General features: G+C 38.8%; 1 protein-coding gene across 3 annotated transcripts in view; it reads left to right on the forward strand.

Moving 5' to 3' along the window:
- The window catches only part of Kcnh5 (potassium voltage-gated channel subfamily H member 5), a 294,555-nt gene that overhangs the window by 140,889 nt on the left and 126,126 nt on the right, over positions 1-27,540 (forward strand). For all 3 annotated transcript variants that reach the window (XM_057782950.1, XM_057782948.1, XM_057782949.1), the window contains one exon: positions 26,468-26,667. In XM_057782950.1, coding sequence (XP_057638933.1) covers positions 26,468-26,667 — 200 coding nt within the window. The remainder of the gene's footprint in view (positions 1-26,467; positions 26,668-27,540) is intronic.

The raw sequence follows: 27,540 nt of genomic DNA on the forward strand, positions 1-27,540 counted from the left end.
ACGGAGTATTTCGCTGCCTCATGCTTTCTTCTTATATTTTGAGTTCTTATTTAACTCCTCATTTTTGCTTCTGGAGGCTAATTCTATGGAAGGGTAAAGCACCCCAAATCCTCCTGTTGTTTATCCATGCTCTCTGACAACATGGTGTCTCACATATAGGTGTTTTGGAAATACATGTAATAAATATGTATACATACATATTTATATACATATATTTTCACCATATCTTAATATTACAAATATTCAAAAGTTTTAAGATGTGATACGTAGCGTAATTTTTCATTACCCAATCCTTCTTATCTAATCATGCAACAAACACACTTGTTAAATAAGTATTTTAAGTTGAATTCTTTAATAATTATTTATGAGTTCAATTAATAGTGAAATGATAGTATTAGTTATTATGAACTTAATATATTCTGAGCATAAAGAATAAAGCAATACAGACTTTGTTGATACCCCATGGAGCCCTTACCCTTGGGAGGAATGGATGGGGAGGTGGCTGGGGGGAAGCGAGAGGGGAGGAGGGATGGGAGGGAGAACTGTGGTTGGAATGTAAAATGAAAATAAAAAGAATGGAGCAATAGTTTTAGCTACTGTAATTACCCTAAAGGGAGAAAGAACTTAGATGCCCTGAAGGACAAAGGACAAAGCTATTTCATGTCTTGAGAGGATCCATGTTTTTTGTTTGTTTTGTTTTTTGATTCTGGTGCCATATTAGAAGGTTTTACTTTTTTTGGGTGTGAATTGTTTGATCATATTTTTTTTAAGTATTTTAAGACTCTTTTCCTGAACCTTGAAATCAAACATACAATGACGATAATGACTAGATTATTTAAATTCTTCGTGAAGGAGCTGATCTCCCTGTTTGTTGCATCAGAATGTTCGTTTGTAGAGCCCTGGGTTTGAGATCACTGATGAGTCTTTGTAAGTTCTCATCTTGTAAAGTTGCTACTAAATCACGGGGTCATCGTCCACCTTCTTCTCAGTGCTTTTCCAAAAAGCCGCTCAGTTTATGACTGACTTCAGCTCTAAGTGATACCCTTTAAGTTACAGAATTCTGGGAACTTTCTGTGATTTGTATGTTCAGTGATTCATACTTAGAATCTTATATTTTCATTATCAGCAATTTTCACTTAAACTGACTGTTTAGTAGCCTTCTATTATTTGTGTTTGTATTTTACCCTTTGAAAAACAGCCCATGTATTTATAAGTATCCCTTATATGTATATGCCTTGAGGCTGAGAAAGTGGCAAATAAAACTAGGAATTTTCACTTTTTATGAGTACGTACTTCTTATTGGCCATCTCAATTTCATTTTTCGTTGTATGTGCTGTTTACAAGGACACTGTCAAAAGCGCTGGATTGCCAGCATCCCAGTCTGGAATTTCGATATTCTTGACTTATATCTCATCACAGTAGTAGCTGCAGCTTTGGGATCAACCCTTACCCCAAGTCACCCTAATTGGTCAAAATCATCTACACAGACAAAATATATCTTTCAGAGAAAATCTTGCATTTTGGGATATAAGTAATGGACTAAAAATGATTGGCTACATTTATTTAGCTACTGCTCAGAAAGTTGTCCCGACTGGATGTATAGTGAAATGGAGGGTAGGGATGCAGGAAAGACACTCGGAAAGCAGAAGGACAAGCATCTGCTGTTTATCCCCGAGACTGATGGGTTCAGCTCTACTGCAAGAGTGAGTACTGATTAACTCATTAAACAGCTCCCACTGAGATTCCTCAATGTAATTTTGGGTTAAACTGATGTTCGGAGACTTAAAATCTCATTGTAGAAGCTTATCATTGTAAACCACTGATGAAATGTTTAGAGATGTCAGAAAAGCTCACGTGTTCATATAGTAGAAAGGAAATGCTAACAACATTCTCAAAGTCTCTTAGTATACAGGCGGTAATGTGAAGCTTTTTTGCTTAGTCGTCTAAATGTTAATTAAGCTAATAAATATTTGCTAAAGGGTAAGAACCTCAGTTGGCTGTGCTTGTATCTGTGCCCGATATTGAAGGATTATGCTGCTCTGTTTCACTTCACCCAGGAAACATATCCAGTGTGTGTTCTAATAGCAAAACTAATGCATGAATCTGTAGTTATAAGAAGGAATGAAAACTTTGCTCCAAATTGATTTATTGTGTGAATTAGAATGAGAATCTGGCACCTCAGGGCACATGCCACACTGTTTTAGAACCATGGGTGCCTGAGACCAGTCTGAAGTTTACTGTGCAGACCTTAGCGTTGGTGAGAGCCCAGATTTAAGTGCCATTTTAAACATGAGTGTGGCTACCAAGTTTCTGGCACTTTGCTTGTGATGTTCAGCTGATGTTCAATGGATTGTGTATATGTTGTAGAGCATAGCTATCTAGCATGCAGCTCAACACCGGTTCCATTAGCCAATATTTTTTACATCAGAAAGAGAACTATTTTTCCCAACAGAGAGTAGTGGTCTTCATTAGATAGCCAGAGGGTGGCATTAAAGTATCTTCAGTGGATTCCAGAAGGCTGCTTAAACATGATTATGTGCTTAAAATTAGTCTTCTGTATATGTGGACTTGTCATTGTAGGTGTGTGTGTGTGCATGTGTGTGTGTGTGTATGGAGGTCAGAGGTTGGCATTGGTATCTTTCTCAATCATTTACTGTCCACCTTATCTTTTTTTTTTTTTTCGAGACAGGGTTTCTCTGTGGCTTTGGAGCCTGTCCTGGAACTAGCTCTTGTAGACCAGGCTGGTCTCGAACTCACAGAGATCCGCCTACCTCTGCCTCCCGAGTGCTGGGATTAAAGGCGTGCGCCACCACCGCCCGGCCCACCTTAACTTTTAAAATATGTTCCCTATTTAGTGAAAATGCAGTTCCACAGTTGGGTAGACTGGCTGGCCAGCAAACCCCAGGTTTACTTCCCATCTCTGCTCCTTCAGTGTTGGTGTTCCAGATATGTTCATCCCTACCTGGCCTTTCTGTGGGTGCTGTATATCTAACTTCAGGTTCTCATCTACATGTGACAAGCCCTTTTCTCACTGAGCTATCCTACCAGCTCCTAACGTCTTCTAAGTGTGATAGAGATAGGGTTGTCAATATTATTTAATAGAGATAGTTATGTTATAGCTAATGTTATTTAAACAGATACTGTATACATTTGATCAGGAGCTAAAGTAGTGGTATCTTCCATGAAAAATGTTAAGCAAGTCATAGGTATTTACTATAATTTATAGTTATATATTCATATCATATGTAATATGTATTATTCTGTGAACATTCCATAGGTGTATACAATGTGTCTTGGTCATATCCATCCCTCACTCTCCCACCACCAACTTTTCCCAGGACCCACTATTGCGTCTTTCTCAACTTTATGTCCTCCTTTTATAGTTTTTAATACTTTCTTATTTTCTTAACCCTTTGAGGCCATTCAAATGTGTACAAACATGGGGTTATCTAGTGTAACATTGGAACTTCCCTGGGGACACAGTCCTCAGGAGAAGTCACTCTTTCTTCCCCAGCAGCTGCCAACTGCTAATAGCTTCTCACCTAGGGATGGGGTCTCAGGAGCCCCTTCCCACGCTCTTCTGGAATTTTGAATGAATTTGATGTTGTGCAGGACTTGTATAGGTAACTCCTGCTGTTATAGATACTTTAATATTGACTATCTTTGCATTTCATCTCTTAGAACCTAAGTACCATCTCTGAGTACTACTGACTCCTTTCGGTGCCAAATCTGGGTAGAGAAATATGATCCAGTGTGTGTGAGCTGAACAATGCCTACTGTGCAGCATTTTAGGGAAGCTTGAAGATGTTTCTGTACCACATCAATACAACCAACTGAAAGATGATGAGAGTAGATCAGTTCAGCTCATATGAAATGACAGAATTGTCCTTTCTGTACCAATTAAAGGAAAGGTATAGCCACAGAGCACCTTTGCTAAGTCTAAAGGCTATGTAGCCTATGAATATTCTGCTTATTTTCATCTTCTAAGAATAGGACCATGTTTCTGAAGTGTTTTCAAGTGAACAGATATTGCAATAAATTTACACTGACTGCTCATTATTCAGCAATTGAATGCGAAAACAAATTGTGTCACGATATGGCTGCTACCATGATGTCCTTTCTTGCCCTTCTTCTATTCTCACCTGAGGCCCACTTTCTGAAATTAATATTCCCCTCTCTTATTTAAAGAATACCAACACATTATTGTTTTGCTATCATTCTAAACACTTTATGTAGTTTTCTATAGTGTAAAAATATCTGTTTTTGTGAGCTTGTCTTCAAGCTGTCAAATGCCACAGAATCCTAAGTGACAAGCCTGCACATTGAGGTCAAATCTTTTCAGAACCTACCAGTTTTGAGATATCAGGTCTGGGTTTCTATTTTTGAAATGATTTTTAGTGGCATTGGGTTTTCTTCTTTGAAAAATTTTCACACTTCCTCTGGAGTAATTTTTTTCACCAGCCAGTAGATGTTAGCATGGAATAAAGGCATGGGACTGGACTTCATGTACTTTTAAAAGAGAGGATTTAAAACTCTAATACTTAATTGCCTGCTAAACACCTGTTTCCAATTTCCAGTGTATTCTAAAGAAAATATAATTATTTATAGAATTATCTTCTCAGAAAGACATTCTTTCAAGTACCACTCACTGTGCCTGAGTAAGAATTTGAATAAAATCTTTTTTTCAGTGTCTCTCTTATATGGTCACCATCTAAATCATCACCAAATCACAAATATAGATAAATGGATTCCCAATTCAAAAGTAGTAATGCTTCTAGGCAATGTTTCTGTACTTTTAATAAAAAATAAAAATACATATATTAACATATTTCATAGAATATTTAATGAAATATTCTTGAATACAAATGTCCTTACGTAGTAGAAGGTAGTCCTCCTTTGGTTACAAATTTAAGAATTAACACATGGGGCTATATTATGTTAAAAAATAAGAGAACATTGACTTTTGCATTGAACAAAATGTTGAACAATGTGTTTTCTTTACCTGTAAGTTTGTCTTCTACTTCGAATTTTTGTTTGTGCTATGAGATGAGAACAGGATTTGTTCTGTTTCCTATGGAGTCCTGTTGCTCTGCCTCTTGTATTTGGGACTACTAGATTTACACCATTTAATTACCTTCAGATTAGTTGACAAAACAGATATAGTTCTATTCTTGGATTCCATTTAGGTCTGTTTATCAACATAAGTTAACCACAGTAATGATACCTTTCATTGGCTAGGGTTGACATATAGCTAAATTTCACCTTAAGTATTTCATGGTACCTGGTTTTTAAATGCCATTGTCATTTTGTTCAGTCATGTCACTTACATATAAACTTTAGTATGGCTGTTCTATTTTCCTTAAGTACTTCACTACAAAATATGTAATTATATGAAGGTTTTAATAGACCATTACTACCATCATCAAGATATTTCTGCCCAGATTTTTGACATTAAGACTGGGCAGTGTGCGTGTGTTATAGATCAATGGTAGATTACTGTCCTATACTGTAGCATGGGCATGGATGGATCTTAGATTGAGTCAGAGAGGTAGGGATCCTTTTCTGAGTACCTTGAATATACCATCCTGCTATTTTGTATTAGTAATCTTTTTCAATTTCTCTCAAAGCTTAGCTTAACTGGTAAGGTGTTGTTATTTTTGAGGGGGGCAAGTGAAAGTAGAAACTCGGTAAGATTAAGTAACTTCACTAGTCACAAATTAGTGTGATGCTTTCTGGAATTGGATCCAATCGCAACAGGTTCAGATTTCCCATGTTCTTGTTCTTGACAACTATTTAAAAGTAAGACACACATACATTTATGTGGAAGGTACTTAGTGTACCTTATTAGAAGGGTTTCTGTTTGAGTGTGTGTATATGTGTGAAGTTTGAATATTTAGCAATAAAAATATGCAAAATCCCCAACAAAAGCTCTATTTCTTCACGGATGAATGGGCAGGAGGCTAATTCTAACTTGGGCCGTGTTCTTCTATGAGTGCATTTGTTTGTTTCAAATAAAAAATATTTTCCACACTGTCTCAGGCCTAGTCGGGGATTAGAAGACACTGCGCCCTAAGTGTTGCCACACAAACCCAAGCTCCTAACTAAAAGCAGAAAATCTGGGCTCTGAGCAGCCTTGAGAACAGGGACACCTGCTGAATGCATAGACTTCACTTAGTGTATGTCAGCCAAAGCCTGGTGACAGCCCCTCGTGTTGCACAGACTCTGAGAGTGCTATCCTGTCAAGCTACGTCTAGAAGCTGGCACTTGACGGTTTATTTTCCTTTTCTTTTTTCACCTGGAGAAGATCATTGAGAGAGATGCTTGGGGACTGAGTGAAAAAACAGACAGAAATTTTATTATATTATTCTACATCAAATCTTCTCAGAAAACCAAATATCCTCCTTCTGAAATGTAATGCCCGTGGCCCAAGTGGTTGGGCAGCTCACAGCTGCTGATGTCTGGTGCTCATGACACACTGATACACATACATGCTTGAGTTAGATTTGCATATTGTTTTCATCTTCAGATAAGTGATACAAGATTGTTTGCCTAATGACTAAAACAACCACTATACACATCACAAAAGCCATTACTTCCACTTACCAAGAGACACACTCAGTTCAATAAACTGGTAACAATATAAACAGCTGCCTTTCATGTGTACTCTACATTTTAAATCGTCATTGTTCCTTAATATTAGTGTGAGACTAATGTGCTTAGTTAGAAATTTGTATTTTCTCATTCTGTTCCAACTCTTCTTTTTCTATTAATTCTCCTGTTATTTCTCCATCCTCTGATAAGCTGATGTTTGTTGATGTATCTGTCTGCGGCTAGAGCGTAAATTCTTGGAACTTTATAATAAGCAACCTAGTAAATATTTATTTATTTGTTGGTCCTTAGTCAATACAGATCCCTTCAACCATGTGCTTTAGGTAGTTTTGTTGCTTATACTTATCAGAGTTATCTTCAAGGGAAGAGCTGAATTACTTATGAGGGGAGCATTATTTTGATTGCTCTTTTGTAATACAATGAAGTAATTGGAAATAAGAGCAGCAGATGGGGAATGAGAAACCCTTTGTTGATTTCTGCACTAGCTATGTAGCTCTGGCACAAAGGAGGGTCTCGTGTGATTTTTTTGAGTCAGTCAAGGAATGTTGCATAAAGTTATAAAAGAAGAAAAGAGGTCTTCCCATGAGCTGATAGAGACTTGCTTCAGGAAAAATACAAAGGCTCCTCTGAAAGAAATGGAATTTTTTCTTCACGAAGAAGAGGGAGGAGATGGGTGATATCATAGAAATAAAGACCGTCATGGGCTCTAAGTCTGCATGAGCTGACCTGAGAGATGCAACTCAACTGCAGTGACTCGGGCTCAGAATTGGGATTTCCGTGGAAGCTGCTTGTCTGCTTTTGACGAAGCTCCTTCTGACTTATGTAGACAGAGATCCCCACCCCTTCCCAGACAACTGTGCAGCTCCTACCTCCACTGTGCTGCTAGTGGAAGTGTCTGTGACTTTTCCTGGCTTTCACTTCCTTGTCTGTCCTTGCTCACATATGCTAGACAAGCAGGACTTAAATATTTCTTACCTAATATTTAAGAGATCCTGTTTGCCCCAGTTCATCGTTTCCCAGGACACTTAACACAGATAATAATGGATGTGGTCAAATCTAGAGCCTGGCTTTCCAGCTCATGTCTACTGTTTAGACGAATCTTTCAGTAAAACTGTGAGACCCCTCAGTGTGCTACAGAGGGAAAGACTCCTTACCACAGCCAGATGGAGACGTTGAACTGTGACGTGATACAGGATGTCATGTTATTTATTTATCATTACATTAAAGCCTCACCAAAAGACTTGAGAAAACACTTTAAAATTGCCTCACTGGGGGCTGTTCAGGCCCGTGTTTGGAGAGAGACCCTCTCCCAGTAGGTTCTTCTTATAGCCCAATGTAACAATTTTGACACTGAACAAAATGCTCTATTTGGCTATTATTGAATGCCGTTTCATTCATTATTTTATAAAAAGATACTCATTCCCTTAATTTAATTTTGGAGATGAGAACTATAAAAGTAGACATTGGAATAGAATAAAATCAGATGTTCTTAAATTAAAAATGTAGAACGAACATCCTTAATCCCCAAATATAAATCCAAATTTGAAACCTTTTGAGTGCCAACAAGATTTTACAAGAGGAGAATTTCACAGCTGAAAGCATACAACAAGCTGCAGTCAAAACAGGCATACTCAACTGAGGGAAGCTGGGAGAGAGGTGGCCCTCCCCGGGAGGAGCGTACCAATAGGCTGTCAGGCAGTCAGCCCTGAAAACATACGTACAAGTAACACTGAAGGATGAAAACAGCTCTGCTGCACCAACCTTGAAAGAGGCGAGGCTGACTAATGTAGGAATTCACCCATGCCTCTCTGTTCCAGTTCTTGTGGTGGCTCCCTGATATCCCCGATATATATATGTGTGTGTGTGTATATATATATGTGTGTATGTGTGTGTGTGTGTTATGCATGTATGTGTGAATGTATATCAATATACATATATGCATGTAACAGCAACTAATGAAAAGTAGGTCATGAATTTGAAGGAGAGCAAGGAAGGTTATAAGGGGAGAACTTGAAGGGAGAAAAGGGAGGGCGAAAGTATTGTAATTAAATTACAGTCTCAAAAAAAAAAAAAGAAAGAAAAACCCAAAACAAAACAAAAGAAAGGAACTACAAATGGTTCTAAACACCCCACCATCACCAGTATAAAACTGAACAAACAAGCAAGCAAGAGAGGCGCACTCAGAATGCTGCATGAAGTGACTTTCAGGCTCTGTGTGTAGGTTGTCTATGAAATGAATGAATTTTATGTTTAGACTTAGGTCTCATACAATACATATACATAAAATGTCATATTTGGAAAAATATGAAATCAGAAACACCAACGTATTCCAGATACTGCAGCTGTGCTTATTTTTAGGGGTGAAAGTCCTCACTGGCCTCTGTCCCATTCCATTGGCACCTGTCCCCCTAGGGGTGTGTTTCCAATCAAGTGATTCATTTCTGCATGCTTGCTTTCCTTTTGCTCCTGCTCTTTATTTTTTTCTCCCAACATAACATGTCTTATATTATTTGGGAATTCCACACAATGCACCCTGGTCACACTTTCTTCCCATCCCTCCCCTCCCACAAAAAAAAAGAAGAAAGAAAGAAAAAATACACCAAGTCCAATTTGTGTTGCATGTAGTCATTGGAGTAGTATCAATGCTTGCAGACTCCCAACTGAGAAAGCGAGAAGGTAAAGGCTTCTGTGACAACCTCCTAAACAAGAAGAAACTGTCCAGACAGGAATCTAGTGAAGAGAGTTCTTAAAAATTGTGGCAAAGACACAGAAGTATAGCCCTCCGTAACCAACAATACACAAAGTGTAGCCCTTCATAACTGACAACATATTTTCAAATGGCAAAGCCTTGATCCTTTGGACGAACTGACATTGGTTTGAGGACAGATTCTTCTCACGGACCTGTTCTCGGGAGTCCAGTCACTCTGGGACATGCAGGAGAATGTTTGCTAAAGTGTTCCTCTGTACAGAGTGCCAAAGAAATCTTATAAAGACTATTATTTTGGTAACTTGCCCTAAGCAAATGTCTGTTTTAGTTAATCGAAATGCCAACCATGTTGAAAGCAATATAGGAAAAGAAAATACCACAGAATCTTGGGCTTTGGTTAAAAGAAGTCTGTTTAACAGCAGCTATGACATGAAGTACACATAGCCACGGACCTAAAAAGACAATGTTAGGCTGACACTTCTACTTGTTAATCATTTTCTGTTTGGTCTTTTGCCTTTTGGCATTTACATATTGATAGCATGTGACTGAGTGTCTCCTACTTGGCAGACATGGCACCAGAGAAGGAGGCTATGAGTTGAGGGAGGGGGTGTTGCATTGGGCACGTGGGGGTCTTGGGAAGAATGTAGAGACTTGAGTAAATCCCAGTTAAAATACGAGACAGAGTAACTGCAGACCAAACCGAGAATATCAGGGAGCCACCACAAGAGCTGGAACAGAGAGTGGCATGGGCGAATTCCTGTATTAGTCAGCCTCGCCTCTTTCAAGGTTGGTGCAGCAGAGCTGTTTTCATTTCTCAAGTACTTGCTGTACTCCAGCTATTTCCAGCCACCAAATGTTGGAAGTGGGCTGCATGTCCACTAGTCCTTTTTTCTTTGGTGATAGCCCTAAGGAGCACATACTAAGAATGCAAAATCACAGGCTGGAATTCTGAGTTCCCGTTTGCACTACCACTGTTCTGGAAGCCTGTGTGACACCCGTCCCCATCTGCTGTAGGAATATAAGATACGGTAACTCTTGGTCATTGATAAACCATCTCATTTGCAGGTTGTTTGCTTCCTTGGGAGAAAGTCCTAGTTATCACTCAGTTTTTCCAGTTGGCATGTGATCATTGGCAGGGATATCCTTAGGAGGTAATTGCAGTAATTCATCTGAGAGATGCGTGTCTAAATCAGGATGATGACTCTATAGACTGGAAGAAGAGACAGCTTTCTGGAGGGATGGCCCAACCTCTTGTTCTTTTAGATAGGCTGTGGGGGAATTATAAAGGCATCTGTAAACTATGAAATCTGGTAAATGTGGGTAGCACATTTCTTTTTCACGGCATTAAAGGCAACTGTCAGGCCCAGGCACACAGCTTCTTCACGTAAACGTTCAGTTCTAACCTACTGTCATGTTATGTACTACCTGACAAGAGCTCTGAAGATCTTTTCCTTCACATGCTTATTATAGCTGACACTTCTGCCACAACGATGCACCATGTAGGATGAACTTGATATGGCTTTACTTCATACATGTCAAACCTTGGCGGTAATAATTTACTGAAAAGGTGAACATTTGGCACCATGCATTAGAAGACAATAAAACCTACAGTAGCCTAGTGTCTGGTAAGAAAGAGGATTTGGAATATGTCTTACAGGGTTCCATGGGATATGAAGGGTTTTGTAGGATACATATCCTTGAACACTGGAAATATGGAGACAGCTTATCAAATCAACACTTATGTGCTTTGGAACCTTACACTGTTAACTTGACAAGTTCCCATTGGCTCTACTGACCATAAGCAGCTAATTACATTGCTTTGTTTCTGCTGCCCTGCTCTTGTTGTGTAGGCAGAAGGGCCAAAAGAACACTCTCTTTCTCGGGAATAAGGTTCCAGTCATTTATTCTACTTTTTCAGTATCTGGGTGGTGAAGTTTTCTTATCACATGGGTTTGTTCTTCTAATTCAATGGTGATATTTTATCATCCATATAATGGTCCCTTGCATGTTACACTTTAGAAGAATCAGCTTTGTTGAAACTTGGAGAGGGGTAATATTATTCGGTCAAGGAAGTGCCCCAACATGTGTGAAATGAGGCGCAGTGCTTCCAGAACCGCAGGGAAGTTGATGTTACTCAGTGTGCATGGCTGTCTAAGACAATGCACACAAATCATGGAAGCTGTTATTGTGTCTACAAGAAGTTTGCACTTTGTGCAGAAATTCTTCAAGCACACTGAAACGGTTGCCAGAAAGCATTGGGAAGGCACAGGTCAACACAAAGGGAGACATTACGGACTGGAAATGAATAGGACAAGAGTTGATAGCTCCCAGATATAACTGTGTTAAGTGCTTGGCTGCTTGCTATCAGGAGTCTGACAATGGTACCAGCCTCTCCTGGGCCTCATGAGTGCACCTGCTCCCTCCTGCCTGTTGCTTTGATTGGGAAGTAGTTTTCCATGGAGATCTGCAATGTTTGTTGATTTTCAATGATCAAAAAAGGTTCTCAAAACACACAAGTATGGAAAAATGGTGTCTGTTGCAAGACTTCTTAGTGCTTTTGATATGCTAATTTCATTGTGATATGCTAATGTGGATTAGGACTCTCCACGAAAGATAATTAATATGCAATGTTAATGAAACTTATTTGATTGAAAATCCTTGTTTTTTTTCTTTTTCTTTTTTTTTTTTTAAAGAGAAACATCTGTTACCATCACAGGCCATTATTATAGTGTTCCAATAGATTACAGCTTGCAGATGTTGTCTGTTACATCAAATAAAATTCTTTACACCTTGACCAGCTAATTTTGCCTTATTTAAACATGTCCATTTTAAACTTAGAGTCCGCTTAATTAATCTGAATACAGGCCTAGCAAAGAAAGAGCACAGTGGCTTCAGATTCCGGAGTCGTGCTTTTATATTTTGTACTCATATGCATATAAGAAGGGGTGTGGGGAGAGTACCATATTCTGGAAAGGAAGAAGATGCTATGATTCCTTTTTTTTAAGAATCACATCAGGCAGTTTGAGAGGGAGGCCCAACATCCTAACCATGTGACCGAGGAAGCACTTGTACTGATGTCAGGGCATGGAAACGGATGCAGCTGTGAACTGGCATCCAGCAAATGGACATTGCATTCCAACGAAGGCAATGAGCAAAAGCCCACAGACTTTGCCTCATGAAATAGAGGACCACAGGAAGAAAAACTGGAATATGGTTGCATAACCTGTCATGCTGGTTTACCTTGAACAGCTCCTTAATCCTTTCTGGGCAGTATGACTGTGAAGCTGCCTCCTTTGTTCCCCAGAAGCTGTAGAATGATTAGTGGTGAGGACACCTTGGAAGGGGAGCAGAGCAGGATGGGAAGAGTTGTGCTACAGAAGCAGAGGAGGTAGTCCTGTTTTAAAGGGAAGTTGTCAGGGGCAACTTCAAGTTAGCAATGATGAGGCTGAGCCAGAGTTTTAATGTGGATCAGTTTCAGTGGAAAATAAGCACCACCCATTTTGTTTTGACCCTATTAGTCCTTTCAAAACACTTGGCCAAATTTGTTGTTATTTAACGATCAGTCTTCTTATTGGGTTGACTTTTCATCATATTTCTGATACATTTCTTATGACATTTTAAAGACCATGAGAGAATTTATAATTATAATAGAGTTTTATGACAAGAAGCTTCAAGTATTAGTTTAAAGAATGTAAGCATGTGTGTAAAATTGTATAGCTACGTATTGGACATAATTATTAGCATTATGCTTACACATAGCAAGCGTGCAATAACTTGTGTTTTAATGCATTAGGCCAACCTTTTGCAAAAAGACTTAATGACATTTATCTCTAAAAACCTCATTAAGAAAAATTTGATCATTACGTGTAACTTAATGTCTATGATCATACAAACTAGTTATGTATTTCTTAAGAAAATGTACCTTTGTTGTGTTAGTTGCTTTCATTAATATTATTTCGTTAACAATCTACTTTGGTGACAATGATAGGTGCTATTCATGGGTATTATGGAGGAGATGGATGATGCTGAACCTGCTTGGAAGTTTAGAGAAAAAGTGGACTCATGTATTATAGCGCTTCTTTTCTGATGGAGCATTTGTTAGGTGATCTATGAAATCTTAATAAGCAGTAAGATAATTTGTGCATTGTGTCCAGTAACTGGAGAGATATAGTTATGCTCTGTTATCTATTTGTTGAGAAGAAAAGCCTTAAACTTCCTTTTTTTATATAGTCAGGCTAAGTTAATTTTTATTCATTTATTCATTAGGCAGAGCCATGACTTGAGTGGAAAGGAAGGTAAGTGCATAGTTCCTTGTTTCCAGGAGCTGAGTCTGTGTAGGGAAGTAATAATATATCTTGGAAGAAAATCCAAAAAAGTACTGAGTCTAGTAGATAGACACTTCTCCCCATTGTGTAGACAATGTATACAAGTTTGCTCAGGTTACCTTTATTTCATAGCCCATGAGGACACACTAAAGATTTTGAAGAAGCAAATATAACTGTTTTGGATTTGTTTATATACAGACTGTACTAACAACTAACAGGAGAGTGTGAACAGCTAGGAAGCCATTGTGGTTATCATGGAACTGTAGGATCCTGGAGGATTAATAGAAAGATGCCTTGAGTATAAGCGATGTTCTAAAAGAAGAATAAAAACTCAAGTAGAGATTTTATAAGGAGAAAAAACAGCAAGAGAAATGGAAGTGTACTCAAGGACATGATTTAGGTCAGTGGTTCTCAACCTGTGGGTTGCTACCCCTTGGGGTTTGAATGACCCTTTCACAGGGTCACCCAAGACCCCTGGAAAACATAGCTATTTATATTACAGTCTGTAACACTATCAAAAGAACAGTTACGAAGTAGCAATAAAAATAATTGTATGGTTGGGGTCACCATAACATGAGGAACTGTATTAGGGTGTTGCAGCATTAGGAAGCTTGAGAGCCACTGTTGTAGGTGGTTATATTCAGGTCCATATGTGGAATCTGTCTGTCTTCCACTGTATTAAAACTCTGTGGGTTTCACATATTGAGGGAATGTTCTCAGAATGGAACCTACTCATTCCCAACTTCAACATGGAGGTCTTCACTTCATGCACCCCAAATGTTATTTCTCCATTTTGAAAACTTGAAGGGCTTGTAGTTTTTAAATTAGATGTGAAGTGGAATAAATAATGATAGTTCACTGGCTCTCTGGACCTGGGCTGGTCGCCCTGCCACCCAAGGGCTTTAATAAAGGAGCTGGAAGTCACTGGTCAAACATATATTTGCATATTCCTGAATTCAACAGCCTTGTGCCTGCCACATGGAGAGACCATCTTCACAACCTATGTGTAGCACAGACACTGGGTAGTGATGGAAGGTTTCTGAGTACAGCCATGGTTGAATAATTCAGACTCTGAAAGTGGCAGTGGGGTACTATACATATTAGAACTATATTTTTCATGTTCCCTGGGTAGTTTGTCTTTCAAGATTAACTAATTAGAAATGTCATTATATCAGAAGCATATATCTAATTTTCTTGAATTCTTAATTCATTGAAAATAGAAATCAACCCTGATTAGTGTTAAATATGTACCCTAATGGATAAGTTGTCATTCTTAGCATAAGTGAGGTGAACTATAATTTTCCTTTTGTTTACAAAGCTATTACTTAGCCAGCTTTCTTTTCTGTAGTAGTACATGGCGAATTTTTGAAAGTAGTAACTAAAACAGACGCAAAATTTTGCCTGTGTCACATCTCATCTCAGTGAGGACCTCGTGGCATCTCTTGGCTTGTCATTGTTTCTGGTTCATCTACATTCGAGTTCCTGAGAGCTTTTCTTTAAGACCTGCTGTTCATGTGGGAAACTCTGAGCCCTGTCAGGAATATAACCGACAGTGGTAACTGTGGTTTTCTGTGGAGCAGGAAGATTAATTGTATTCAGGACCTATCATAAAGTTGATATGAATGCTGAGTTGTACAGCTGTTGAGACTGCAACTCTGATCAAGCTACGACTTGGGTCGGATTTCCTTCCCAAATCTGTTCCCCTATATTTACAATGGGAATAAAATGAAGATCTCTGGAGATGGCGTGGATTCCTAGAGCCCCTGCATAGTGCTCCAGTAAACACAGCAAAGGCTGTCATCACTATCATCAGCATCAGGCTCCTTAGTGCTCGTTCTAATTATCTGGATTCCACCTAACTGCACTCTAGTAGTAACTCTGGTCTCTACTTAGAATGCAATCATAAATATGGTGCAGTATAAAGATCTGAAAATACAGAAAGCATTCCCAAGTTTTAAAAGCTTAAAATTCTTTAGACCAAACCTACCCACCATAAATCCTATTGCCTCTATAACAGCTGTCTGCAGTTCACAGTGGTCAATAGTTTATCAATATCCTGTAGTCACTTTTCTAAGAACACAGCTATAAACCACTTCCTCACATGCATTCAGAAATGTATAGGAAAAAATACAGATAAAAAGGGTATTTATGAGAGCTACATTTACCAATTAATATAAGTGAGGGTGAGCCAGAATAATCAGTGCAGCAGGTGCTGTGAAGAAAGCTCAGGGTAGGGAGAGATGTACAAAAGAGAGGTAATGGGTGAGAACTAGCAAACATCTAGAGGTTTCTGAGGATAGGATGCATTTTAAATTTTATATCTATTTACTTTTGTGTGCATCTGTCTGCGTGAGTATTCATGCTGGTCCGTGTGCATGTGCAAGCGTGAGTTATTGTGTGGAGGCTAGAAGATAGCAGCTAGCACAGTCCTCAGGAACCCCATCTACCTTTTTGGAGTCAGGTAATCTCACTGGGCTTGAGCTCTCTGATTGGACTGGACAGTCCAGTGAACTCCACGTAGTCTGCTGTATAGTTGCTCCTCTCCCCCTCAGTGATGGGGTTCGAATCTCACACCATCATACCCAGCATTTTTCTGTAAAGCCTGGGGAACAAACTCAGGTCTATGTGCTTGCAAAGCAAATACTTTATTGATTGAAAACCCACACACTCATCTAATAACAGGCAATTTTAATTTCCAGTTTTCTTTGGCTGCCTGACAATTGATACATCTAGGGATTATTTGCATATATAAGAAATGAATCTGAACTGATGAGGCCAATATATTATTCATCTAGTTTGTAAAATCAACATTGCAAAGACTATAACTGTATAAACAAATGATGTATACTAAGTTTTTAGAAATCTACATGCATTGTGATGGATTAGAGAGAATAAAGAAAATGGGTTTACTTGACATTAAATCACGGGAGAGAGATAAGTAATCTTGGTACTTCATTTTACTTTATTTGATTTTTTTTAGGATTCTTGTTTTTAATTAAACTCTTGTTTTCCCCATACTCCTTTCTAACTCACCCTTTCTTCCGTGTTTGTATAACATTAGTAAATGATAAATATAGGATTATGACTTTATTTTTAACTTAAAACCATCCTAGTGATATAGAGACTAATGTCAATTACTAAGTTTATTTTGGTGAAGCTGATTGTTATCATAAACACAAGAGCTGCTCTAGGCTAGTGAAATCCCTCCAGTATTAGGCTAAATAACATCTGATATGTGGTGAAAATGATCTCTCTTCTGTTGTCTGAAGTTTTCTGTCCCACCAGGTCCCACAGCCATTTAGTCCCAAAGAAATCACACAGAGGTCTACATTAGTTATAAACTGATTGGCCCATTTGCTCAGGCTTCTTATTAACTCTTATAACTTATATAAGCCCATTATTCTTGTCTATGCTAGCCACGTGGCTCGGTACCTCATTCAGCAAGGCAGTCACATCTTGCTTCTTCTGTGGCTGGGACAGGACTGTGGAAAACGAGCTTTCCTCTTCCTAGAATTCTCCTGTTCTTGTTGACCCATCTCTACTTCCTGTCTGGTTGTCCCACCTATACTTCCTGCCTGGCTACTGGCCAATCAGCATTTATTTAAAATATAATTGACAGACTACAAACCATTGTCCCACACTACTCTTCCGTCTTGGTTTCTCTTAGAAGCTGACTGTCCATTCTAGCAGTTTATCAATCAATCAACTTGTATTACCTCATTGGATTCTTCTTTCAAAACTCCAGTATCTCTGAAAGGGGTAGTGTTTCAAATAGTTTTTAATAGTCAGCACACAAAGTTTTTTTTAATGAGATTCACTTAAAAAAGACAAGGGGCACAGTGCAGATACTGACTGGCATGGAGCATGGACTAAATGAAAACTAGAGAAAGAAAGTGTCCAGCTCATATGTGAATGCCTGGAGGGGCCCTATAGCAACTGCAAAAGAAAACCAAGGAAAACAGGAACCTTTAGAGGAGAGGTGGGAGTTGAGCCATTCTGGCACCTGAGATTTTTTTTTTTTTTTATTTTTCAAGACAGGGTTTCTCTGTGGCTTTTGGTTCCTGTACTGGAACTAGCTTTTCTAGACCAGGCTGGCCTCGAACTCACAGAGATCCACCAGCCTCTGCCTCCCGAGTGCTGGGATTAAAGGCGTGCGCCACCACTGCCCGGCTGCACCTGAGATTTTTGAAGACCAGCCTTTTGCTTTAGAACAACTGGAGTCATGACAAATGCTCTCGCAAGCTATATAGAAAACCACACATTGATGGGATTCATTCCTGTTATCTCTGAAACATCATCAGTAAAGGTGGACTTCAGTGAACTCAATAGAAAGCAAATGGTGGTTAAAGCATTTCTGTGACTCCACAGTTTGCTGGAATTGCATTTCCATGTCAGTATTTTAGAGAGCTCTGTCTAAGATCAACGATCAAATACTAAGATACACAGAAGATAATTAGTGAAAAAGTCAAGGCTGCCTTCCATTGTGAATAGGCACAAAAGGGTCTACAAAGAAAATATTATTAATAAGAACATAGTGGGTGCAGCTTGACCTAAGAACAAACAAAATGGAATGAATTTGGTACATAATTTGTTCAGAACCTTCTCTGACATTGTTACTTTATCTGCTCTCAGAAGCAACTCACTAGTGGAGGCTTCTACAGTTAATTACCTGAATATAGATTTTTGTTTGGCCTACAAATTATTCAATATGAGAAATAAACTACGATCTTTCATATGCTTTGAGTGATTATAAATTTACTTGTGGATTTTTGTAAACGATATATTAAAGAAAATGTAATCTTTCTTTCAAAATGTGATTTGAGGTAATTAAGATTAGTATTTCACCGTAGGAAATTGTGTATATTACTTGAAGGTGATACTCTCTTTTTTAATTGGCATATTCCAAATGCATGTTTTTTTAAAATATTTATTTATTTATTATGTATACAATATTCTGTCTGCGTGTATATCTGCAGGCCAGAAGAGGCAGCAGCAAACCTCATTACAGATGGTTGTGAGGCACCATGTGGTTGCTGGGAATTGAACTCAGGACCTTTGGAAGAGCAGGCAATACTCTTAATCACTGAGCCATCTCTCCAGCCCAAAATGCATGTTTTTTGAGATTTATAATATAATTATATTTCTTTCTTCCTCTTTCTCTCTCCAAAGCGTTTCATAAACCCTCCTCAACTCCTTCAAATTCATGGCCTGTTTTTTCATTAATTGTTGTTGCATGCATACATGTATAATATACCCAATAAATATGATCCATCTACAAAATGTATCCTGCACTGAAAGTTCAGGGAATGTTGTAAAAGAGGCCATGGAAAGATATAAGAGCCAGGGGATAGGAGAGCTGGCTGTGACATTGTGTGTCCTGCCATCTCAGAAGCGACACTCACAGAGTCTTACCAGCATGACCACCCAACCGTGAGCAGAATAAGGATGACATCAGTGGACATTCTGAACTGGATGGGGACAAGCCCATGAGGCCTCAAGGCTACACAAAGAACTAAAGACAACCAATCAAAGCTGGGAGCAGGAGAGGTGGTTCTCCCCAGGGAAGAGTATATCAACTGGTTGTCCAGGGCCAAACAGTCAGCCCTGAAAACAGGTCTCTTTTTCAAACTTTAGTCTTAGTGGCAAGTGTATTGGCTGGCATACAATTTGCACTTTCTTAGAATACATTAAATCAGATGGTTCTTTAATACCGATAATTATTTTTTAGTAATAGCATTAAATCTTCAAAATATTTGCAAGAATTCTTTGAGAATTTCATATACTTTATTTTGATCATCTTCTCTCCCAGCTCCTTCCCTTAATTTCTCTTAGACTCACTCAGCCCATATCTGTGTTTGAAAGCATTAAGCTCTCACTTATCACTTTATGTCTTATGAATAGGTGCTTTCCAAAGGATAGCCAGTCTATAGTCCATGACCACAGAGAAGCTGGGTAACAAGGAGAACCCTAAGAGAGACATACACGGATTCCCCTAGGAAGAGGAAACAGACAAGCTCTCTTGAAAAAGTTTGGAGTGTAAGAGCAGGGAGAGGGGAGGGTGGAAGGAGAGGGGAGAAGAGAAGGGAAGAGGGGGAGAACATGAGGGAACTGGATGAACAGGATGGGGGGAAGACAGAGAGGGAGAGCAAGGAAAGAGATAACTTGTTTGAGGGAGCCGTTGTGGGGTTACTGAGAAACCTGGTACTATGGAAATTGCCAGGAATATTTTCTCAGGAGATCTTGTCTACAGCGGGGAGGGCCTTTGTCCTGTCTCAAGGCGATGTGCCAGACTTTGTAGACTCCCCATGTTGGAAGCCTTACCCTCTCTGGGAGTGGATGGGAGTAGGGTGGGGGAAGGGAGAAGAAAGTGGGAGGAGCAGAGGGAGAGGGAACTGGGATTGGTGTGTAAAATGGGCAAAGGATGCTTTAAAAAAATGTTTCTAGAGATAAAAATAAATTTTCTCCCTTTTTGAACAAACAAACAGAGAATAGCTGCTTTCAATTTTAAAGCATAAAACCATATTTAATGTTGGAAAGCTTTATTCCCCAAAGTCACTCTGGCATGATGGCATGTAGCATGAGCAGCTGTCTGCCCTCCTGTCCTAGGTCTCTGAGTACTGAGAACTACTCTGCTTTTTTATGGTTTAAATTATTATAGTTGCAATATCTAATCAAACTTAGTGGCTTTTAAAAAAGAACTACAATTTATTATGTCATGAATCAGTGACTTATGGAAGGCTTGAGGAACATGAATTATTTCTACTTTGTTTGGTATTGGCTGAAATGATTTGAATGGGCCTGGGAAAGCCACACTTTAATTGACTCAACCAAATAGCTGGTAACCTAGTCCTGCTGCATTGTGTGATGCACAGACAATCCCAGCTCAGTGGAGCCTCGTCTTTCATATCTCAAATATACTGAAAAGAGACCTGATGATTGAATATAATCTCGAATGTGACCAGAAATGTGTGTTCATATCAATATTTAAAAATCACTTAGTCTGAGGTCAAGACTGTTGGCCAGGGTTCTTTTCTTTCTCTCCATGAAGTGGTGTCTAGAATCTTTGACTTCCTTGTGAGATGGAAACTGAATTTTCAAGGACGATGTTCAAACAACAAAGAACCTGGGTTTTCTAGATTCCTAGAGCTTAAACCTAGATGTTATTATGCAACCACAGCCAATGTATTCCCTTGGGGTATGCCAAGATTTAAGGAGAAAGGGACTCTGCCTCTTGATGCCCGGGGTATCTGAGTATTTGTCACTATTCTTAATCACCCATAATTTTCCTTACAGTAATCATTTTGTAATGGATAAAGGAAGACTAAGACTTTACATTGGACTGGTGTGTATGCCAAGATCGCTAAACCCAAAGCTTACCAAACTAGCAGTTGCATTATGTCTAAAAGATCACAAAAATCATATAAAAAGAGATTTTTGAAATTGTCACACGCCATCCTTGTAAGTGATTGATTATCTCCACTCAGAGAGAAAAACACTGAGATGTATCTCTACACAGCTAGCCCTCTCCATCATTAACTTTTATGTCTGCTATGTAACAGTGGGGCTTTCCAATGTATTTATTATCTTAATGTGACTAGGGCTTATAGAACTTTTCTTTTTAAATGTTTTATTTTAATACCTGTCTTAGTAATATGTGTTTTATGTACACCATTGTATCACCAATAATGGGTTTGGAACACTGTTTTTTGGCATAGAATTTACTAGAAAAATATTGAACACCAACTATGTCCCAGGAACTGTACTTTCTTTGGGGGAAATATAATAATGAGCATACAAGAAAAGGGCCATGTGCACTTAGGTTTTGCCTCCTCAGTGTGGAAGATGCACAATAAACAAATGAGCACACACATCTAAATGGAAGCAGAGATAACTGTGCTTTATCAGGGATGCTGGCAGAAGAGAACATTTAGCCAGTGTGGTCAGGAAAAACCCCTGAGAAGAATGGAGCTTTAAGCAGGTACTTGAGTGAAGCAAACAGATTACTGCAGGAAGGGAAGTTGCTTAGTGCTGGGAAGAATGGAGCACAGGGCCATCTGTGGCGAGCAGCACACTCTTGGGTAGTGCTTATCATTTGTTCATTTCCTTCACATGTATTTCTCGGGAAATTTAACTCATTTATAGTTCATATAATTATTAAGAAATATCATACTTCTGCCATTTTGTGGCTGGTTCTTAGTTTTTCTCTTTTCTTTCTCTTTCTCCCTTAGACTTCTCTACAGTGCTTGAGTGATTTTTTTTTCTAAGAGTCTTTTTCAACTCCTCACTTTACTATTATTGTTGTATCTGTCACTGGTTTTTGCTTCGTGATTAGAGTGGGACCTAAGATAAATATTATTGGATTAAAGTAAGGCATTTTAAAATGCAAGTGGCTTAAACACTATCATAAAATGGGCCAAGTAGCAAGAAGATAAGGAAGAGAGAAAGAGAGGAGGAGAGAGAAAAACACTATATGTATATTTACCCATCTCCATATTGTGAATTTAGATGTTCTGTTATACATCTTTCTATATATTTTTTTAATATTTATTTATTTATTATGTATATAATATTCTGTCTGTGTGTGTGCCTGCAGGCCAGAAGAGGGCACCAGACCTCATTATAGATGGTTGTGAGCCACCATGTGGTTGCTGGGAATTGAACTCAGGACCTTTGGAAGAGCAGTCAGTGCTCTTAACCGCTGAGCCATCTCTCCAGCCCCACATCTTTCTATATTGTCTACTTCAACAGTTATTAATTCTGATTGCCCTTTGTTTTGTTTGTATGCTAGACATGCATGGCCTGTGCACTGTGTTTACCATGTGTTAGGGTGTTCTGAATTTGTGTAGTTCCTCTTATTATGAATGAATTTTAAACACCCAGCACTTTCTTGCTGGTTAGCAGCTTCTCAAGCCATTTAAAGAACTTGGTAATTTTTCCTTTTGCGAGGACACGTAAGGTGGTGATAATTTTTCAACTTCTGTTTGTCTGAGGCCATCTTTATCTCTGAACCACAGCTTCACTGAGTATAGTATCCTTGATTGATAGTTTCTTTTCCTCGAGCATGTGACAGTATCATCCTACTACTTCCTTCTGGCCTGTAGGGTTTATGCTGAGAGCAGGTGATTAGAACATGTATGTGTGCATGTATGTGTTTTGCATATGTATGCATAGATGCATGCATGTGTATGTATGTATATGCATATGTGTGTATATGTATGTGTGTATGTGTTTGTGCATCTTGTGCTAATATGCATGCATGTGAATTATGTCTATGAGTGTGTATGTGTGTGTTGCTCTTTTTTTTCCTCAATAACTTTCTCTTTATATATAACCTCTGAGAATTGATTATTCTAAGATTTGGGATAGATTTCATTGAGCTGAGTCAATCATGGTGACCCTTGAAATCAATTAAAGTGAAAATGACTTCATGTACCTGTATTTTAGTTTCTTTTCAATTTTAGGACCAGGCAGTTTTCTGTTATTATCTCTTTGAGCATGCTTCTTTTCTCTGTAACAATCTGCATACCCTCTTGACTCCCACACCCCAAGTGTCTACTCTTCTAATACTGTTCCAAAGTTACCATGAGCTTTCTTTGCTCTTCATTCTTTCTTCTTTACCCTCCTTTGATAGTCTTTTGATAGCCTACTTTTTATTCTATTTATTCTATTTTCTATTTATTCTATTAAAACTATTGATCTGGTTATAGTTTGTATACTTTCAACTTAAGGCTTACTGATGTTCGTTATTAAGTTACTACAATCCTCTTAAGTGTCTCTGATAAAATACTGAGTATTTTTTCTCTATGTTTCTTTGAAGTTCATTCAATTTCCTTAAAGGCTTTAAAGAATTCTCTGGCTGTGGATAGATTGATTCCTTTATGGTTGGTTATTGGCAGTTGATTTTGTCCATGACTGTCAGTTGATGCTGTGACTTCATTGTTGCTCATCTTGGGAATTCTAAGCAGCTGCTTTGTGGCCACAGCTATTTCATCAGTGGATGAGAGTTTGAGTTCAAGTTTGCCACAAGTCCACACTGGAGCACTGCCACTGTTTAATATTGTGAAGTGCTTGAGGCCCCTGTTGACATACTGTTGGGTAGCTGTTTCGGTAGCTCTCTCTAGGGTTGGGGTGAACGCAGATACCTCGTCTATAGTTACTGATGTGTGGTCAGAAGCCCCAGGATTCTTCTGACTCTTCCTTGACCTCATAGCAGAAGGACTATACATAAACTCCCATAGGCCATCAATACTACCATACTATAAACTCGTCTGGACTTAGCTCAGTGCAGACTAGAATCCTAGCCCATGCCACTGTAGTCTGCTGGTGGCATTGTCTCACCTTACGACTCCTGCAGCTATCCAGAGATAAGGTCTAGAACACAGATGTGTTACACTAGGGCATCAGGTCTCTGGCATCAGGAGAGGTTCAGAAGTCCTGCCTGTGGGCCTTGGCCTTGGTGTAGAAACTTGAGATCTGATAGGCATGGTGTTGGGTTTTACCAAGTGGGCAGAATTCCACTGCGGTCTTGTACTTACCCCACCCTTCTTTTGCAGAAGGTACAGTATTCTCCCACACTGTGCTTAGTTGGAATGAGTCCATTGCCATGCTAGCATGACTCCAAATGAGGCTGGAGCCCTGATTTCTAAAGGATTAGATTTTACAGTGGCAGGTCTAATATTAGGTCAAAAATCTAAGCCATAAACTTAATTATCTCTTCCCTTGAGCAGGAGAAGTGTCTCACTGTACTGCATGAAGTAAGGGGATAGCCTAGGAATGTTATTTCTTTCAGTATTTTTCAAGGCTTCCTTCCAACCAACTTCAATCCCCCCCTTCTCTCCTCAGTTCTTGCAAAAGGGTGAAAAGCCGTTCAACTTCATGCTTCTGTGGGAGATATTACTTGTTACTTTGCTCTGCCTCTTTGTGGAAGACAGCAATAAGATGTTTGTCAAACACAGTCTATTGCAAGCATATTAGGGAGTCATTCTAATTAAACATAAATAATAGGTAGCCCTGTGATATTGACTGACAATTTATAAAAACCTGGAACTATTACAGAACACAATTAGTGCACTGTCTCCTCAATCTGTAATTATCCATCACTTAAAAAATTCACTCTGCTTATTTCTTTTCTAAAAACACACACTTGTATATTTTTAATGTTATTCTCTATGAATTTGTTTATATTGCTGCTGTTTATGTTAAGAGCAACAGTGATGTAATGGAAATGCCATGTCTAGGATTGCTTTCATTTTGGGGGTGGGTGCCTTTAGAGAATATTATTCAAAGTTTTGAAGATACTTAGAAGTGCAAACCCTATATTTCTACAAAATTATAATTAAATACTACCTATTTAAAACAATTGTCCTGCTCTGGTATCTAAATCTGTAAATGATAGTGGAAAAAGTAAAAACTACAGAAATGTTTATAAAATAATAGCTTTCTTTTGTGGAATTACAATGTGTTATGGTTTGATGCTTTCATATAAACAAATAGTTTCCCCCCAGTTACAGACAGGATCCTAAGTTGCTTTACTAACTGGACTTAACATCATTTGTACCTAATAGGATTTGGCTGGTGAAGCTGCAGAAGGAAATAGTTCATGCTTTCTCTCAAGAAGTGATTTTTTTTTCCAAGTGCTTGGAAGATGGCAGTTGGAAGTGATCTCTGCTGATCACACATATTATAAATTCCTGTGATGGCTACATGGTGTTTACTGAAAATCAGAGCACAGAGCTGCCCACTTTTCCATGGTGAAATCATCATGATCATGAAAGAGATAACAAAAGCCATGATGGGAGGAGGTGATGTAAGATAAGACAGTGGGCCTATGTGCAGTTGGGGTTTGAACTAAATGATTTTTACACAGTTGCCCCAAACTGACTGGATCCAGAGAGAGGGAAACTTGTACACTCTAGGTTCAGACCCAGGCAGTACTCATTTTCCTTCATAGTCCCCTGTTGATAAATCCCAATGGTCACAAGCTGTCTTTGCTCCTGAAATGATGGGCTCAAAACATTTCTCCATCTTCCAGTAGTGACAGGAGCTTAAGGACTCCAAGCTCCCTGACAGTTTTAGCTCAGCTTCTAGTCTCATCCCTGCTCATCTGCACCAAGTTCTAAAAGTGGAGCACTTTAATCTGACTCCACCCCCTGGATTTCTGATGTTCTGTCAAAAATTATTTATAACCAAAGAAGTATTCCAAAAGCTGGAGGGAATAAACTGTGAGAGGAGCGTGCATTTTTAAGTCAGATCATCAAGCCCTGGAAAAACGGTGGCTTGATTAGGCTTCCTTCGGGAGAGCGGGCTAGAGGAAAAAAGGCCAGAAATTCTGGGGGTTGTCGAGATGTCTTGGTGGGTAAACTGCATAAGTCTAGTGACCTGAGTTCCATCCCCAGAGCCAATGGAAAGGTGACAGGAGAGAAGCGATGCCACAAAGTTGTTCTCTGACCTCTGTACACGTTGTTACACACACACACACACACACACACACACACACACATGATTATAATAATAAGAAAATAAACTAGGGTTAGAAACTTTAGCAAGTTTATAATTTTGTGTCATCTGATTGTTTATGAACTATTCACACTGCTTTCATGGAGCTTCATGCAGTTTGAAATGGTGGTGTTCGCTGAGGTCACAAGCCTTCTTCCGTGCTAACCATTCTAGTAGCCCTACCAGGTGCCAAGCAGTCTCGTCATGGGCTTCATATGTGCTAGCCTCTGGAAGTAAATCCAAATATTTTTGTCACATTATTTATTGATTTAGTCAACTTTTTTTTTCACCTGGGATATCTGTTTTATTTTTATCATTTCTTTTATTTCAGCTCTTCTTTATGCAACTATTTTTGGAAATGTTACCACAATTTTCCAGCAAATGTATGCCAACACCAACCGTTACCACGAGATGCTGAATAATGTTCGAGATTTCCTGAAATTGTATCAGGTCCCCAAAGGCCTTAGTGAACGAGTCATGGATTATATTGTCTCGACATGGTCAATGTCAAAAGGCATCGACACGGAGAAGGTAGAGTTGTTTGTTGTTATTATTTTTATTACTGATAATCTTCTGCTTACAGGATATTTAGATGCATGTACATTTCCCACTCATATTTCTCTTGTGCAACTGCTTTATAGATGCTACTATAGTTTTTGTAAGTGACATTTCAATCAATCATATTTATTGAGTCCTTAGAAGGTGTGGAGCACCCAATCATTAACAATCAATTAGTACCAGCCGTGATATCCAATGGAAAAAATTCAGTTTATGAAAACAGCTCATTACCCCATTCCCCATGACACTTCATTATCAGTTAGTAATTTTCTGTTACACTCTCAGAGCATCCTCCCATGAGATCTTATTCTTAATTTTCCCTTTTGCTTGCTGTCCATTTAAAAATGACAGGAGTTCGGAGAGATGGCTCAGCAATTCAGAGAGTTTGTTGCTCCTGCTGGTGACTGGAATTTTGTTCCTAGCACCTATGGCTGGCAGCACACAGCCACCTGTAACTCCTGTTACAAGGGAACAGACACCCTCTTCTGGCCTATGTGGGTACCTGCATGCTCATGTGTATACACACACACACACACACACACAAACTTTTTTTAAAAGTATATATATATATATATTTTTTTTCTTTTTTTTTGGTGTTTTTCGAGACAGGGTTTCTCTGTGGTTTTGGAGCCTGTCCTGGAACTAGCTCTTGTAGACCAGGCTGGTCTCGAACTCACAGAGATCCGCCTGCCTCCGCCTCCCAAGTGCTGGGATTAAAGGCTTGCGCCACCATCGCCCGGCTTAAAAGTATATTTTTTAAAAGAAAAGAAAAACAGAATGAAACTTCCCTGTTATATGTGAAAAAAATTATATTCTCTTCTATCATATCTTTCTCTTAAATGTCTC

Source organism: Chionomys nivalis, chromosome 10 (assembly GCF_950005125.1).
Source record: "Chionomys nivalis chromosome 10, mChiNiv1.1, whole genome shotgun sequence".
Taxonomy (NCBI): domain Eukaryota; kingdom Metazoa; phylum Chordata; class Mammalia; order Rodentia; family Cricetidae; genus Chionomys; species Chionomys nivalis.